This window comes from Erpetoichthys calabaricus, chromosome 1 (assembly GCF_900747795.2).
Source record: "Erpetoichthys calabaricus chromosome 1, fErpCal1.3, whole genome shotgun sequence".
Lineage (NCBI taxonomy): Eukaryota > Metazoa > Chordata > Cladistia > Polypteriformes > Polypteridae > Erpetoichthys > Erpetoichthys calabaricus.
In genome coordinates, this window is record NC_041394.2 from 56305246 (window position 1) to 56318778 (window position 13533).

General features: G+C 39.7%; 1 protein-coding gene across 1 annotated transcript in view; it reads left to right on the top strand.

Annotated features, from left to right (window-relative positions):
* LOC114650411 (NF-kappa-B inhibitor alpha-like) overlaps positions 1–13533 on the top strand; it is a 54106-nt gene that overhangs the window by 15042 nt on the left and 25531 nt on the right. Inside the window, exons 3-4 of the mRNA XM_028800029.2 lie at positions 2431–2668; positions 12038–12126. Of these exons, the coding sequence (XP_028655862.1) occupies positions 2431–2668; positions 12038–12126 (327 nt within the window). The remainder of the gene's footprint in view (positions 1–2430; positions 2669–12037; positions 12127–13533) is intronic.

The window sequence follows — 13533 nt, forward strand, 5'->3', positions numbered from 1 at the left end:
TACAAAATTAATTTGAGCAGGCAAAAAAAAAAAAGTTACATATGAGGCAAAAATCAGAAAAGAGTCACTCCTAGCTATATAGTTTTAAAAGGCTCGTGTTTCTTCAGACAATGCCTGCTTTATGTGCAACAACAACATCCAAAACAACATTACATATGTGAAACCACTAAATACAGGAATGTTAAAAAAAAAAAAAAAGTTTAACCGAGGTCCCACTGTAAATGCAGTTTTTTCAGAGCCCCACCTTCACCATTATAAAACAAAGATCGAAAGGGCTTCCTCACTTGGCCTTAGACAGGTCGAGTGGCTTTCAGTGCAACAGGTTCCTTAACTATAATCACAATCATGTTAATCTTTTTTAGTGTGTGCTGTTATTAGCCATGATGGAAAAAGAGAGCATTGGCATGAAAACAGATATATATACATACACTATATATATATATATATATATATATATATATATATATATATATATATATATATATAGTGTATCATGAGGTTTGTGAGCCATGTTGCTTTTTCTATTAATCTATTCATTTCCTAACCTGCATATCTACTTCAGAGAAGGTGCCTATCCCAGGATCACTGAGCAGATGGTGGCAGCCAACAGTAGATGATGTGCTGCACTCAGGACACACTCACAGACATACATACCGTATATACTTCCGTATAAGTCGGGTCTTGAAACCCGAAAATTCGATCATAAAATCAGACACCAGCTTGTACGCCCGTTCAAAAATACGACACTTACATTTTTTTTTTTTTTTTACATCTTCTTGCTTCCTCTAATCTCGTGCCAGTTTCTCGGACACATCAAATTTTGTTGCAGTAGTGCATTTACCAATTTCTTTTGCCACTTTAACAACTTTTAATTTAAAACCAGCTTCATATTTTCTTCTGATCGAATGCTACATCATAGATAAGGGGATGCTTTAACAATGAAAGTGTATAAGGGTGTGAGATACAAAAAACACAAAACAGTGCAAACATCGCTTTGGAATAGTTCAGGTATTACCGTGTGGTCACGTAGGCACAATATATAGAAAAAAAAGGCAGTGTGCTCCGTGGTTACTCTCTCAGGTGGGCGTTAGCATATCATAATCTCTTGGACAAATAGCATAAGTTTTCTGCATTCGACTTCTATGACCGACATTATAAAGTACCAGAAATTATATGATAAAATCAAGCCCCGACTTATCCATGGGAGAACTTAAACGCAAGTATATACGGTACATGTACACCCTCACTTAACACAGAGCCAGAATGGGCAATTAACCTAATGCAGACCTCTTTAGGATGTAGGAGAGATATGAGGACAAAGAAAGAATGTGCAAATTTCAAATAGCCTGGAGCCCAGCATGACCTGAAAAGTATGTGAATATCCTGAAATCCATTTATGGTTAAAGCATCTCATGTCAGAATCAGAACATGACAAGTCATGTTGGCCAATTTGTAAAATTACAAAAACTCTCTAAATTCTTTATCTCAATGAGTATTGGCCAACTTTCACTTGCAATTTTGGGAACTTTGACAGCTGACAATTAGGATTCCATATTATGCCATATAAGACAGGGTTTAATGCACATTTAGAGGACAATGCAGTATGGTTGGCCAACCAGACTGAACTAATATGTCAGTTAGGCATTTGTGGATGTATTACAGAAAAACAGATAACATGACAAACATGGTTTGTTCCATTGTTTTACATATAAATAAATAGAAAATAACAGAACTTTCATTTTGAAGAAAAATATTATACTGATTTTCACAGTAGTTAACACTGATGCTTTTCAGGAGACAGGATTGTGTCCTGGCCTGGTCTCTGTCAATGATGAGTTTGTTTATTTTGTGTGTTGTTATGAATTTTCCTCCATGTTAGATTAATATGCACAGTACCTATGTGTTATAACCCACCAGAGGCACAGGCAAGAGAAAAACTTCATAGTTTTTTTTATATTAGTTTATTTACAAAATAAAAACAAGAATGCATAAAATTAGATTTTTAATTACTTTTGAAACATTACTTCTGTTGAAAAGTTTTCAATGTCGTTAAGTATAACATCGAAATGTTTATCACCGTTGGAGGTTCTATGTATGAGTGAATGGAGAAGCGCTATCTGGGTTGAGTGGCGGGGTTATAACATACAAGTACCATACGCACCTCCCAACTGGTCCAGTATAGCTGCCTTTATGTCCAGTAATGGTTTTTGCCTTACACGTTGTCCTGATGTAATAAGGTCCAGGTCCCCTTGACTTAGTATTGGACTGTGCAAGTTCTCAAGACAGATGGATGAATTATTTTAATCTATAATTAAATAAACTTTCCCAGGGAGCTGGATGCTTATTGAATGCATTATGTTCTCTCTGACCTGCATGGCTTTCTGAGGAGAAGTTCATAACTAATTCTTGTCCCCTCTCTCCCCCTGGCAGACACCACTCCACTTGGCTGTTTACTTACGGCTGGTGAAGACGGTCCGTGACCTGGTTTTGTGGGGTGCAGACACCAATCTCCAAGACTGGAATGGGAACACACCTCTTCATCTGGCCTGTGACTACGGATACGTGGACTGTCTGCAGGCCCTGACACAGCCCCCCACCGAAGAAGAGCAGCTCCAGCGTCCACAACAGTTAATTGAGCCTCCAGACCTGGAGAAGCATAATTGGAGAGGTACAGTATGTGCTGAAAGGGATCTAGTATGACTGAAATAATCAGCTGGAATTGAAGAGGGATCTTGTATCAGATCAGCAGAGGGGATATAATAGTAATAGACTGACTGAGAGAGCAAGTGTTTCCTGACCCCATTCTCAGGTGTGAATAATCCGTTTCAAAGCCTATCCAAGCAGCATGGGGTGTAAGCCGAAAACACCTCTGGACAGGGCAACAATCACTTGGATGTTCATCATAGGAAGGTGCTATATAAAATTAGATCGAACTAACTAGAATATCAGATCACTGGTTGAACATCCATCGCAGTTGACCACTATGACTCTATATGGGTCACTTTATAATAACATTGTATGGAAACTGTTATAGCATACCTAAACCATAGAAAGATGCTATTTAAAATTACCAGGTCATTGTGGTTGGATTTAATGGGTTCTGTGAATGGTTGGATGGCTGATACTAAGATATAGTGAGATATTAATTGATCCATACAGTAGCTTGTAAATAACAAACTGGAAAATGCGACACATTTATGCGAGCGCAGTGAATAAGTTTGACCTGGCATTTAATGCTGCTGCTTGGGCTGGTGCTCTATTATGCTAAAACATGAGCATTAAACAGGGAAGTAGGTGGTCAAAAATCTGATTGTTTGAGGTAGACATAGGCATTTTTGTTTGACATTTAGACAGTAACAAGGTTGTGTGCCATGCTTGTCCTTTAGTTAAGGTCTCTTTCACTTTCATCTTCAACAGAGGGAGATCACAATTATAAGATAATAATTTCATTACAGTACATTACTTGAGTCTGACCCGTCATTTTGCAGTACTTTATCCTTTCTCTGGTGCTTCTTGGTAGCACAACTTAAAATCAGTTTGTTTCTGCTACTAGAGTCTGTTTTGGACCAAACTCCATGCACATGATATTTTGATCTATGCAAAAATGCAAGTCATTTACAAGAACCTAGCTGAGATTGCTGGACACTACAGGGCATAGTAAAGAAAATTGTAGTTATGGGCAAAACAAAGGGCCGCCTTACTGAAAATGCCGAGGAAATCGCCCTCACTCAAAATAGTATACTGGTTTTCATTGCTGTCCTATTAAATATCGAACACCACTCCTCCAGCATCTGTTGGATTTGTACTTCTGCTGGGATAGTTATTGAATATTTTTGCAAAGGTATGTGTGTTGAAGGCACCTTAGCATATACAGTAAATTAAAATAATAGGCAATTAATCTGTATTGTGTTTGTAAGAATTACTTACGAGTGCTTTGAAAACACTTAAGGTTTTTTCTTTTTTTGTTGATTGGCCCCTCCAGATTCATGAGTATGAGAAAACTCCCACAATAAGAAATATCATTTGATACATCTTGACGTCTAATTATGCAAGACATCAAGATTTTTTGGGTTCCCTCCTTATTTTTGGCTGACTAAACCCCAAAAACACTCTAATTTTAGGTCCTTTTTGGACCTTATTTTGTGCAGGAAATTATACTGTTGTGGTAACGAGTAAATCAATAGGTGTCTTCAACAAAAATGATCAGAAGGACTTGGAGTTGTGCATGCCACATCAGCCACTCCCAGGGGTTCACCTCCAGTGGGATATAAGGTGTCAAAGTTACTCCTTTTCGCAAAATTTTGAAAAAGGGGATCAATAATATAGTCATGTGGAGGGTTATTTTATGCTGTTTTGAGGTTGCTGATCAAGAGTATAATTATATTGTTGATATCTGATAGATAGATAGATAGATACTTTATTAATCCCAATGGGAAATTCACATTCTTAAGCAGCAGCATACTGATACAATAAATAATATTAAATTAAAGAATGATAATAATACAGGTGAAAAAAACAGACAATAACTATGTATAATGTTAAATATTAACGTTTACCCCCCCTGGTGGAATTAAAGAGGCGCATAGTTTGGGGGAGGAACGATCTCCTCAATCTGTCTGTGGAGCAGGACAGTGACAGCAGTCTGTCGCTGAAGCTGCTCTTCTGTCTGGAGATGACATTATTTAATGGATGCAGTGGATTCTCCATAATTGATAGGAGCCTGCTGAGCGCCCTTCGCTCTGCCACAGATGTTAAACTGTCCAGCTCCATGCCAACAATAGAGCCTGCCTTCCTCACCAGTTTGTCCAGGCGTGAGGCGTCTTTCCTCTTAATGCTGCCTCCCCAGCACACCACTGCGTAGAAGAGGGCGCTCGCCACAACTGTTTGATAGAACATCTGCAGCATCTTATTGCAGATGTTGAAGGAAGCCAGCCTTCTAAGGAAGTATAACCGGCTTTGTCCTTTCTTGCACAGCGCATCAGTATTGGCAGTCCAGTCTAATTTATCATCCAGCTGCACTCCCAGATATTTATAGGTCTGCACCATCTGCACACAGTCACCTTTGATGATCACTGGGTCTATGAGGGGTCTGGGCCTCCTAAAATCCACCACCAGCTCCTTGGTTTTGCTGGTGTTCAGGTGTAGGTGGTTTGAGTCGGACCATTTAACAAATTCATTGATTAGGTCCCTATACTCCTCCTCCAGCCCATTCCTGATACAGCCCACGATAGCAGTGTCATCAGCGAACTTTTGCACATGGCAGGACTCCGAGTTGTATTGGAAGTCCGATGTATATAGGCTGAACAGGACCGGAGAAAGTACAGTCCCTTGTGGCGCTCCTGTGTTGCTGACCACAATGTCAGACGTGCAGTTCCCAAGACGCACATACTGAGGTCTGTCTTTAAGATAGTCCACGATCCATGCCACTAGGTATGAATCTAATCCCATCTCTGTCAGCTTGTCCCTAAGGAGCAGAGGTTGGATTGTGTTGAAGGCGCTAGAGAAGTCTAGAAACATAATTCTTACAGCACCACTGCCTCTGTCCAAGTGAGAGAGGGATCGGTGTAGCATATAGATGATGGCATCTTCCGCTCCCACCTTCTCCTGATATGCAAACTGCAGAGGGTCAAGGGCGTGTTGAACCTGTGGCCTAAGGTGGTGAAGCAGCAGCCTCTTCATGGTCTTCATCACATGTGATGTCAGAGCAACAGGCCGAAAGTCATTCAGCTCACTAGGACGTGATACCTTTGGGACTGGGGTGATACAAGATGTTTTCCAAAGCCTCGGGACTCTCCCCTGTTCCAGGCTCAGGTTGAAGATGCGCTGTAGAGGACCCCCCAGCTCCGATGCACAGACCTTCAGCAGTCGTGGCGATACTCCATCTGGACCCGCTGCTTTGCTGGCACGAAGTCTCCTCAGCTCTCTGCTCACTTGCGCTGTTGTTATTATGGGTGGGGATGTTTTTCCTATGCTGGTATCAGCAGAAGGATGTGTGGAGGGTGCAGTACTCCGAGGTGAGAGTGAGAGTGGGTTAGGGTGGTCAAACCTGTTAAAAAAGTTGTTCATTTGGTTTGCTCTCTTCACGTCTCTCTCAATGGTGGTACCCCGCTTCGAGCTGCAGCCAGTGATGATCTTCATCCCATCCCACACTTCCTTCATGCTGTTATTCTGCAACTTCTGCTCCAGCTTTCTCCTGTACTGCTCCTTCGCCGCCCTGAGTTGGACTCGGAGTTCCTTCTGCACGCGCTTGAGCTCATGCTGATCACCGTCTTTAAAAGCCCTTTTCTTCTGATTCAAAAGGCCCTTGATGTCACTTGTAATCCATGGCTTGTTGTTAGCATAGCAGCGTACTGTTCTTACTGGAACTACAATGTCCATACAGAAGTTGATGTAGTCAGTAGTGCAGTCAACAACTTCCTCAATGTTCTCATTATGAGATCCCTGCAGGATATCCCAGTCTGTAGTTCCAAAAAGTTCTCTCAGAGTATTCTCAGCCTCCAGGGTCCACTTCCTGAATGATCGTGTGGTTGTAGGTAGGACTCTTAACTTTTGGTTTATAGTGAGGCTGAAGCTGAACCAGGTTATGAGAATGCAGGCAATGTTTTGTCCAGCGTCACATGGTTAAAGACTCCAGCGATTAGCACAAGCGCCTCAGGGTGCTGCGTTTGTAACTTAGCAACAGCGGAATGGATGATGTCACTCGCTGACTCCACGTCTGCCCGAGGAGGAATGTATACAATAACAACAATGACATGTCCAAACTCTCTAGGCAAATAGTAGGGACGTAAACTTACGGCCAACAGTTCGATATCCCTGCAGCAAGTGGAGATTTTGACGTTAACATGTCCAGAGTGACACCACCGTGTATTAACATAGAGAGCGAGTCCTCCTCCTTTGTGCTTACCACAGGTACTTGCATCTCTGTCCGCTCTAACTGTGCTAAACCCGGATAGCTCCACGTTGGCATCTGGGATGGTGTTATTTAGCCACGTTTCGCAGAAACACAACAAACTGCATTCTCTGTAGGTCCTTACATTTTTCACCAGCGCAGCCAGTTCGTCGATCTTATTTGAGATTGAGTTTACATTCCCCAGAATCACAGAAGGCACCGAAGGCTTGAAACGCCACTTTCTCGCAAGCCGCTTCTTTTTTAGCTTAGTGCCGGCTCTGCTGCCACGATACCGCCTTCTTACCTCGTCGGGTAAATATGGAACCACACCGGCACTGGCATTTGTTCTCAGCGCCCGAAGTTGAGTACTTGAATAGGCGAGTCTCGGCGTGTAAAAATCCATGCCCACGTTGTAAAAGTAAGTGTGTCCAGGGAAGGAATCCACATAAAATAAAGTGGTAGGAGTGATCAATAAATAAAAATAGAAAAATGAAAGTAGAAAAGTACACATACATATACAGTCATACACGGAGCTGCTGAAAAGGCTGCCACTCACGGCGGCGCCGGATGCACAATAATTCTGATTCTTTACCATGGTCCTAGCCCTCTAAGAGCCACTCCCAGAAGGTTAAAAATAATACATTTCAAACATAAGTATAAGGGTTACATTTTAAACTATTTCAAGGTCAGTGATTATAAATATGTTAATTTTGATTTGTAAGGATCTAGTTCTCTATGGACCTCTGTCAGAAGGTGAAAAATGACTATTTCTATTACAATCGAAAATTTTTAGACTTTTACGTGTAAATTGAACCTTACTGTTTGATATTCCAAATATATGATGCAACTGCTCTTGTATCTTATGTACTTCTACCTTATGAAGTAAATCATTACATTTCTTATGAACACCTCAAATTAGGATGGCTAACGCTAATTTGGACTTTTCTTATGTAGCATCATATTAAAAAAACAGCTTGGGTTATCATTGTAATGCATACACATGGGTAAACTGAACAGGACAATAATAATGAGGGTGAAAAGACAACTCAACAAGTGGACAACAGCAAGTGTTTGTAACAGAGAAGAGCCCAGGATTGATTTTGCATGTGAAATACTCTTATTATGTGCTGTATTGTTTACCTTTATTGTATTGTTTAGTGCCTTATAATATACAATGTTTTTAGTTTTTCCATCTTTAGCCAATATGTAAAGGTTCTTAGGACTTCCTACCCTTGAATATACCACAAAAAGTTGTCCATGTGAGAAACAGGCTGTGTCCAAACTGATTCCAGCAATTTTCAATGATTGTCCAAACGTTCTGAGGGTCAAGTGGATGATAACAGACATACAAGACCGAATCTCCAGTTAGTCTCTTTTAACAGAAATTCTTTTACAATCAATTAAAGGTTAAATATTTTACCTATATAAATAAATATTATAAGTTAAATATCATAGCTATATTTGCTCTATACTTTACCTTCGATTTTGATAACTTAATTAAATTAGTCTTTTGATATGAATGTATTAAAAAAAATTCCTATTTGTTTTTTACGAAAAAATTGTAATACCAACACGTTAGCTATGATATTGCGAAACAAATGACATTTAGTTCATTAACGAATAAACAAAAATTACAAAGAGAGCTGCTAAATCCACAAAATAAATATAGGATGTTTATGGTAGATAAAAATAAAATTGCTTACTTATCTTATATATAATATAACAGCCTATTTTAATCAAAATATAATCGCGGAATACGTTCAAAGCAATGTATAAAAGATGGGAAAAGCGAAGCCTTTTTTTATGTTTTTTTGACAGATTAATTTTTGTTTTGTGGTGTAGTAGTAAGTTTTTACATGCAGAATTTTTGACAATGTAAAAAAAGTTCATTAAATTAATATTATTATTAAGTTAATTTAATTCTATTACCACTACAACATTGTTACAATAAGAATAATGGAAGATGAAAATATAGTTAACAAAAACAAACATTAAACGACAAACAAATAATACTACGGATTTTTCATGATAAAACTGTCGGTTGCTTTTACGGAGCACACCAGAAACGTTCCGAGTGTCAACTGGATGATAACATACATACAAGACCGCAAGATTGTTACAGTCTGTTTTATATATATATATATATATGGCGGCTCGAGTCACAACGACAAAATGAGTCCCAAAAATAGCAACTCAGCCAAAATTAATTTCAAAAGCAACAGGGGCGTGGTGGTGCTCAAACATAAACAATGCTGGCAGCCTCCTCCAGTTCACCCTTTGGTGGTCGTTTTGAGTGTCAACTGGATGATAACATGCATGCAAGACCACAAGATCACCCCCCACCCTACCCAGAAGGGGGTGAGTTAGGGTTGATTTCACCCTGCAGTATTTTTAGTCGACCAATGAGAAACATTTGTACCAAGTTTCATGAATATCGCTCCAGCAGTTCGGAAGTGATGCTGGAACATACATACATACATACAGACATACACACATTGACTTTTATATATATATATATATATATATATATATATATATATATATATATATATGTGTGTATATATATATGTGTATATATATGTGTGTATATATATATGTGTATATATATGTGTGTATATATATGTGTGTATATATATGTATGTGTATATATATATATATATATATATAATATATATATATTTGCAGTTGGAGATCCACAAAGGGAGAAAAAACGAATCACGTATCATAAAATAGTTTTATTCCTGAGCTTTCAACCTCTATCGGGGGTCTTCATCAGAGGATAATGCTTAGACTTACAAGAATCAAAGGCAATATATAGTAACACATTCAGTATGGGGGGGGGGTGGGTGGCGGTGACTAAGTCAGTATGATCAAGGGGGGGGGGGTGTATCGTTTAATTATTGTGTACATGTCCTTCTTAAGTTGGCATATGCTGGGTTTATGTCCAAGTGTCTGTTGATGGCGTTTTCATCTGATAGCCAAGACTCGGCCAACTTTCTGGCGCTTTTTGTACTGGCCTTAAATTTTACTTTTACGTTGTCCCAGTTGAATGTGTGTCCTGTCGATTTGGTATGTGCATATATCAAAGATAGTGCGTCCTTTCTTCTGACGGCGTTGCGATGTTCCTGTACACGTGTTGAGATTTTTTTTGACGTTTGTCCTATGTATACAGCTGAGCAAGAATTGCATGGAATACTATAAACTGCGTTTCATGTTTCGGCTGTCGATTTCTTTAAGGCCAGTACAAAAAGCGCCAGAGAGTTGGCCGAGTCTTGGCTATCAGATGAAAACGCCATCAACAGACACTTGGACATAAACCCAGCATATGCCAACTTAAGAAGGACATATGCACATTAATTAAACGATACACCACCCCCCCCCCCCCTGATCATACTGACTTAGTCACCTCCACCCACCCCCCACTGAATGTTTTGCTATATATTGCCTTTGATTCTTGTAAGTCTAAGCATTATCCTCTGATGAAGACCCCTGATAGGGGTTGAAAGCTCAGGAATAAAACTATTTTATGATACGTGATTCGTTTTTTCTCCCTTTGTGGATCTCCAACTGCAAATATGCAAACCGTATCACAGACCTTCTCTTCCATATATATATATATATATAGATGATCAGCATCAAAAGAATTGGGTATTGGGTGGTGGGGTGCAAAAAGAAAGGCAGAAGATAATGGGGCAGCCTTGGTTGGCCAACCTTTGGATCGAAGAAGCAGAAGTGTATTCCTAAGTTAACGCGCAGTGTGCGCTCCCTAACAATAATTCTAGAACATATGTTTTAAACATTTTCAACTTTATGGCTCCCCATCTCGAGCCAGTCCCAGTCCTGTTCCAACAAGGAAGAGCTAGAGTTTTAGCTGTCCATGACCCATGCAATGGAAGTTATGGATAATAAGATGCTGCACACAAAGTTCAAAAACGACATTCATACTAATAAGTCCTGTCACTTTTAATGTAATTTTAATGAGTTATGTAATATTTTAGGCTGCACGGTGTTCTGTGTGGCATTTGTTTATTCACCCCATGTTCGTTTAAGCTTCTTTCTTGGTTTCATGAAATACTTATCCATCACTAGGCACAAATACACACATATCCATATTGGTCAATTTAAAATAATCAAATAAAGCGAACTGCAAGTCTTTGTGATTTGTGAGAACAACCAGGGTACCTAGAGAAGAACCCATGGAGAGATGGGAAGAACATCCATCCATCCATCCATTTTCCAACTCGCTGAATCCGAACACAGGGTCACGGGGGTCTGCTGGAGCCAATCCCAGCCAACACAGGGCTGGGAAGAACATGCAATCTGCAAAAACAATGGCCAGATCAGATTTGAAGTTCAGAGCTCTGTTTCTGTCAGACAGCCATATGAAGATCTGTGCCACCCATTAAAATTTTAATAACTAAACAATGTATGCAGTTTCCACATATCTCAAAATGCAGTATGTAATGGGAAGAAGTATTATGTTCACATGATATGCAGATATTCAAAGTTACTACTTGTGATGTCTCACTTTCTTACTTCATTGTGTTCATTTGAATTTCCGGCTGCTGTGTTGGGAGAAATGAAAGGTTTGCTGCCCAAGTCACACACACACAAAGAAAAAGCTATGAGAATACACACACGGCATAGACTACTCATGCCATTGCACCTATTCTGTAAGTCCATGTTTGTGTGTACATATTTACATTTACACAAATGACATATTAAACCTGCCTAGCATGTGAAACAAAACACTGGAAACTGTTATACCTGGAGTTTCGAATTCAAAAATCCCCCATGAATTGTGTTGTGTTTTAGCCTGAACACAGAAAAGCAAGTAAGACACTAAAATAATCAGCTACTCAGACCTGTCATGCCACAATTCTTTACATCTTGCCTGAAGAAGGGGCCTGAGTTGCCTCGAAAGCTTGAATATTGTAATATTTTTAGTTAGCCAATAAAAGGTGTCATTTTGCTTGGCTTTTCTCTACATTCATAATGGCTAACACGGTACAACACCCTAGTACCACAATTCTTTAGTAAATGATTCACCTGTTAGGAGCCTCACCTCTGAAATGACTAAGAGTGCTGAAATCCCACAAGACGCTGTCACTGTTGCATTTCCAGTAACCACTGGCACGTGTTTTTCAGGTCACGCTTGCATTCACATCGCTGTGCTGCAGGGAAATTACCAGACGTTGGAGATTCTTCTGTCCCTAGGAGCTGATATCAATGCTGAGGTGAGGCTTTGCTCTTTTAACTTTCTCCAATGAGTATTCTAGTAGGGTGAAGTACACTTGGGTGGTGAGGCTTGGTAACAAGTGGGCTGCCTTTCTGTTTTGTTTTTTAATTTTCAGCTGATATATTCTTTTTGACTTTTTGTGTTGAATCTAAAAAGCTAAATGTATTTACTTTTTTTATGTGGCAGTGTTTATAACAATTACTTACTTTAAATTATAGTTTATGACAAGTGTGGGAAATTCTAAGGGCTAAAATAGTAAAAGTAATGTCCTTAATGAATGAAGACTACCCAGGAGGACATAGGGAATAGCACAAAGTATCATACATCAAGCTAAAGACATCCGTAGCTGGGTGGGTAGAGTTGCTCATTCACTTTCTCACCACTAAAATATATATCAAGATGGCTATACCTGTACGTCTCTGTCCATTCATTGTGGTTCTGAGGCTAAGGATCTGCGCAGGTATCTGGAAGGTTGCTGATTCAAATCCTGTAACTGCCAGAAGGGATCCTAATCCGTTGGGCCCTTGAGCGAGGCCCTTAACCTGAAAATTGTAACCGTGATGCTGTACAATGGCTGACCCTGTGCTCTGACCTCCAAAAATTATGTGAAAACACAATTTCCCCTCAGGCATTAATAAAATATATCAAATCAAGTAAAAAAAAAAAGATCCTTCTGATCTCAAACTCCTCTTTATAAACCTTACACTACGATTAGCACTCCTACAAAGACCCAGGTTTGTCAAGTTACTGAGCCCTCTGCAAGGCCCTAGTACCTCTTCTTCTTTGAGCTCATGCTCTCTCCTAAGAGACCAGCCTGCACACCCATCTTTCCATTTTGTTTTTCCATCTAATGGATTTCAGGGGTTTCCCTATCCAATGTGACAACTACCTCACTCTGGCATTCCCAAAAAACTCCTGGATATCCCAAGGGATACCCAGGCTGCTATTGTCTAACTACAGGCCTGCAGTGATCTCTTCATCTTTCCTGCAGGGGTTAGTCTTGTGTAAATGACCTCCACGCCAGTGCCTGAATTGGAGTTACTTAAGTGCTGGTATTCTGTGATTGAGATTCATTGATTCAACCTTGAGATTTTTGAGCAATGCAATACACTAACATTTACTGACAAGTCAGGGTGCAGGTACTGGTTTTCATTAAGAGTTCTGAGCTCTGTGATACACTAACATCTGATCGACAAGCACTGGGCATGGGGTTGTTAGTGGGGATGTGTGAAGGTATGCAACTTTTTAAAACTGAGCAGTGACACTACTCCATACTAGCAAGTAGCAGCCCACTTCAAGCACTACTGGTAGCCCATTGCAATCCATGCAACCTGTTTAAAAAATGGCAATACATTTTCTTGATTTTAATGTAAAGAACCCCAAGATTGTAATGTTTGGACTCACT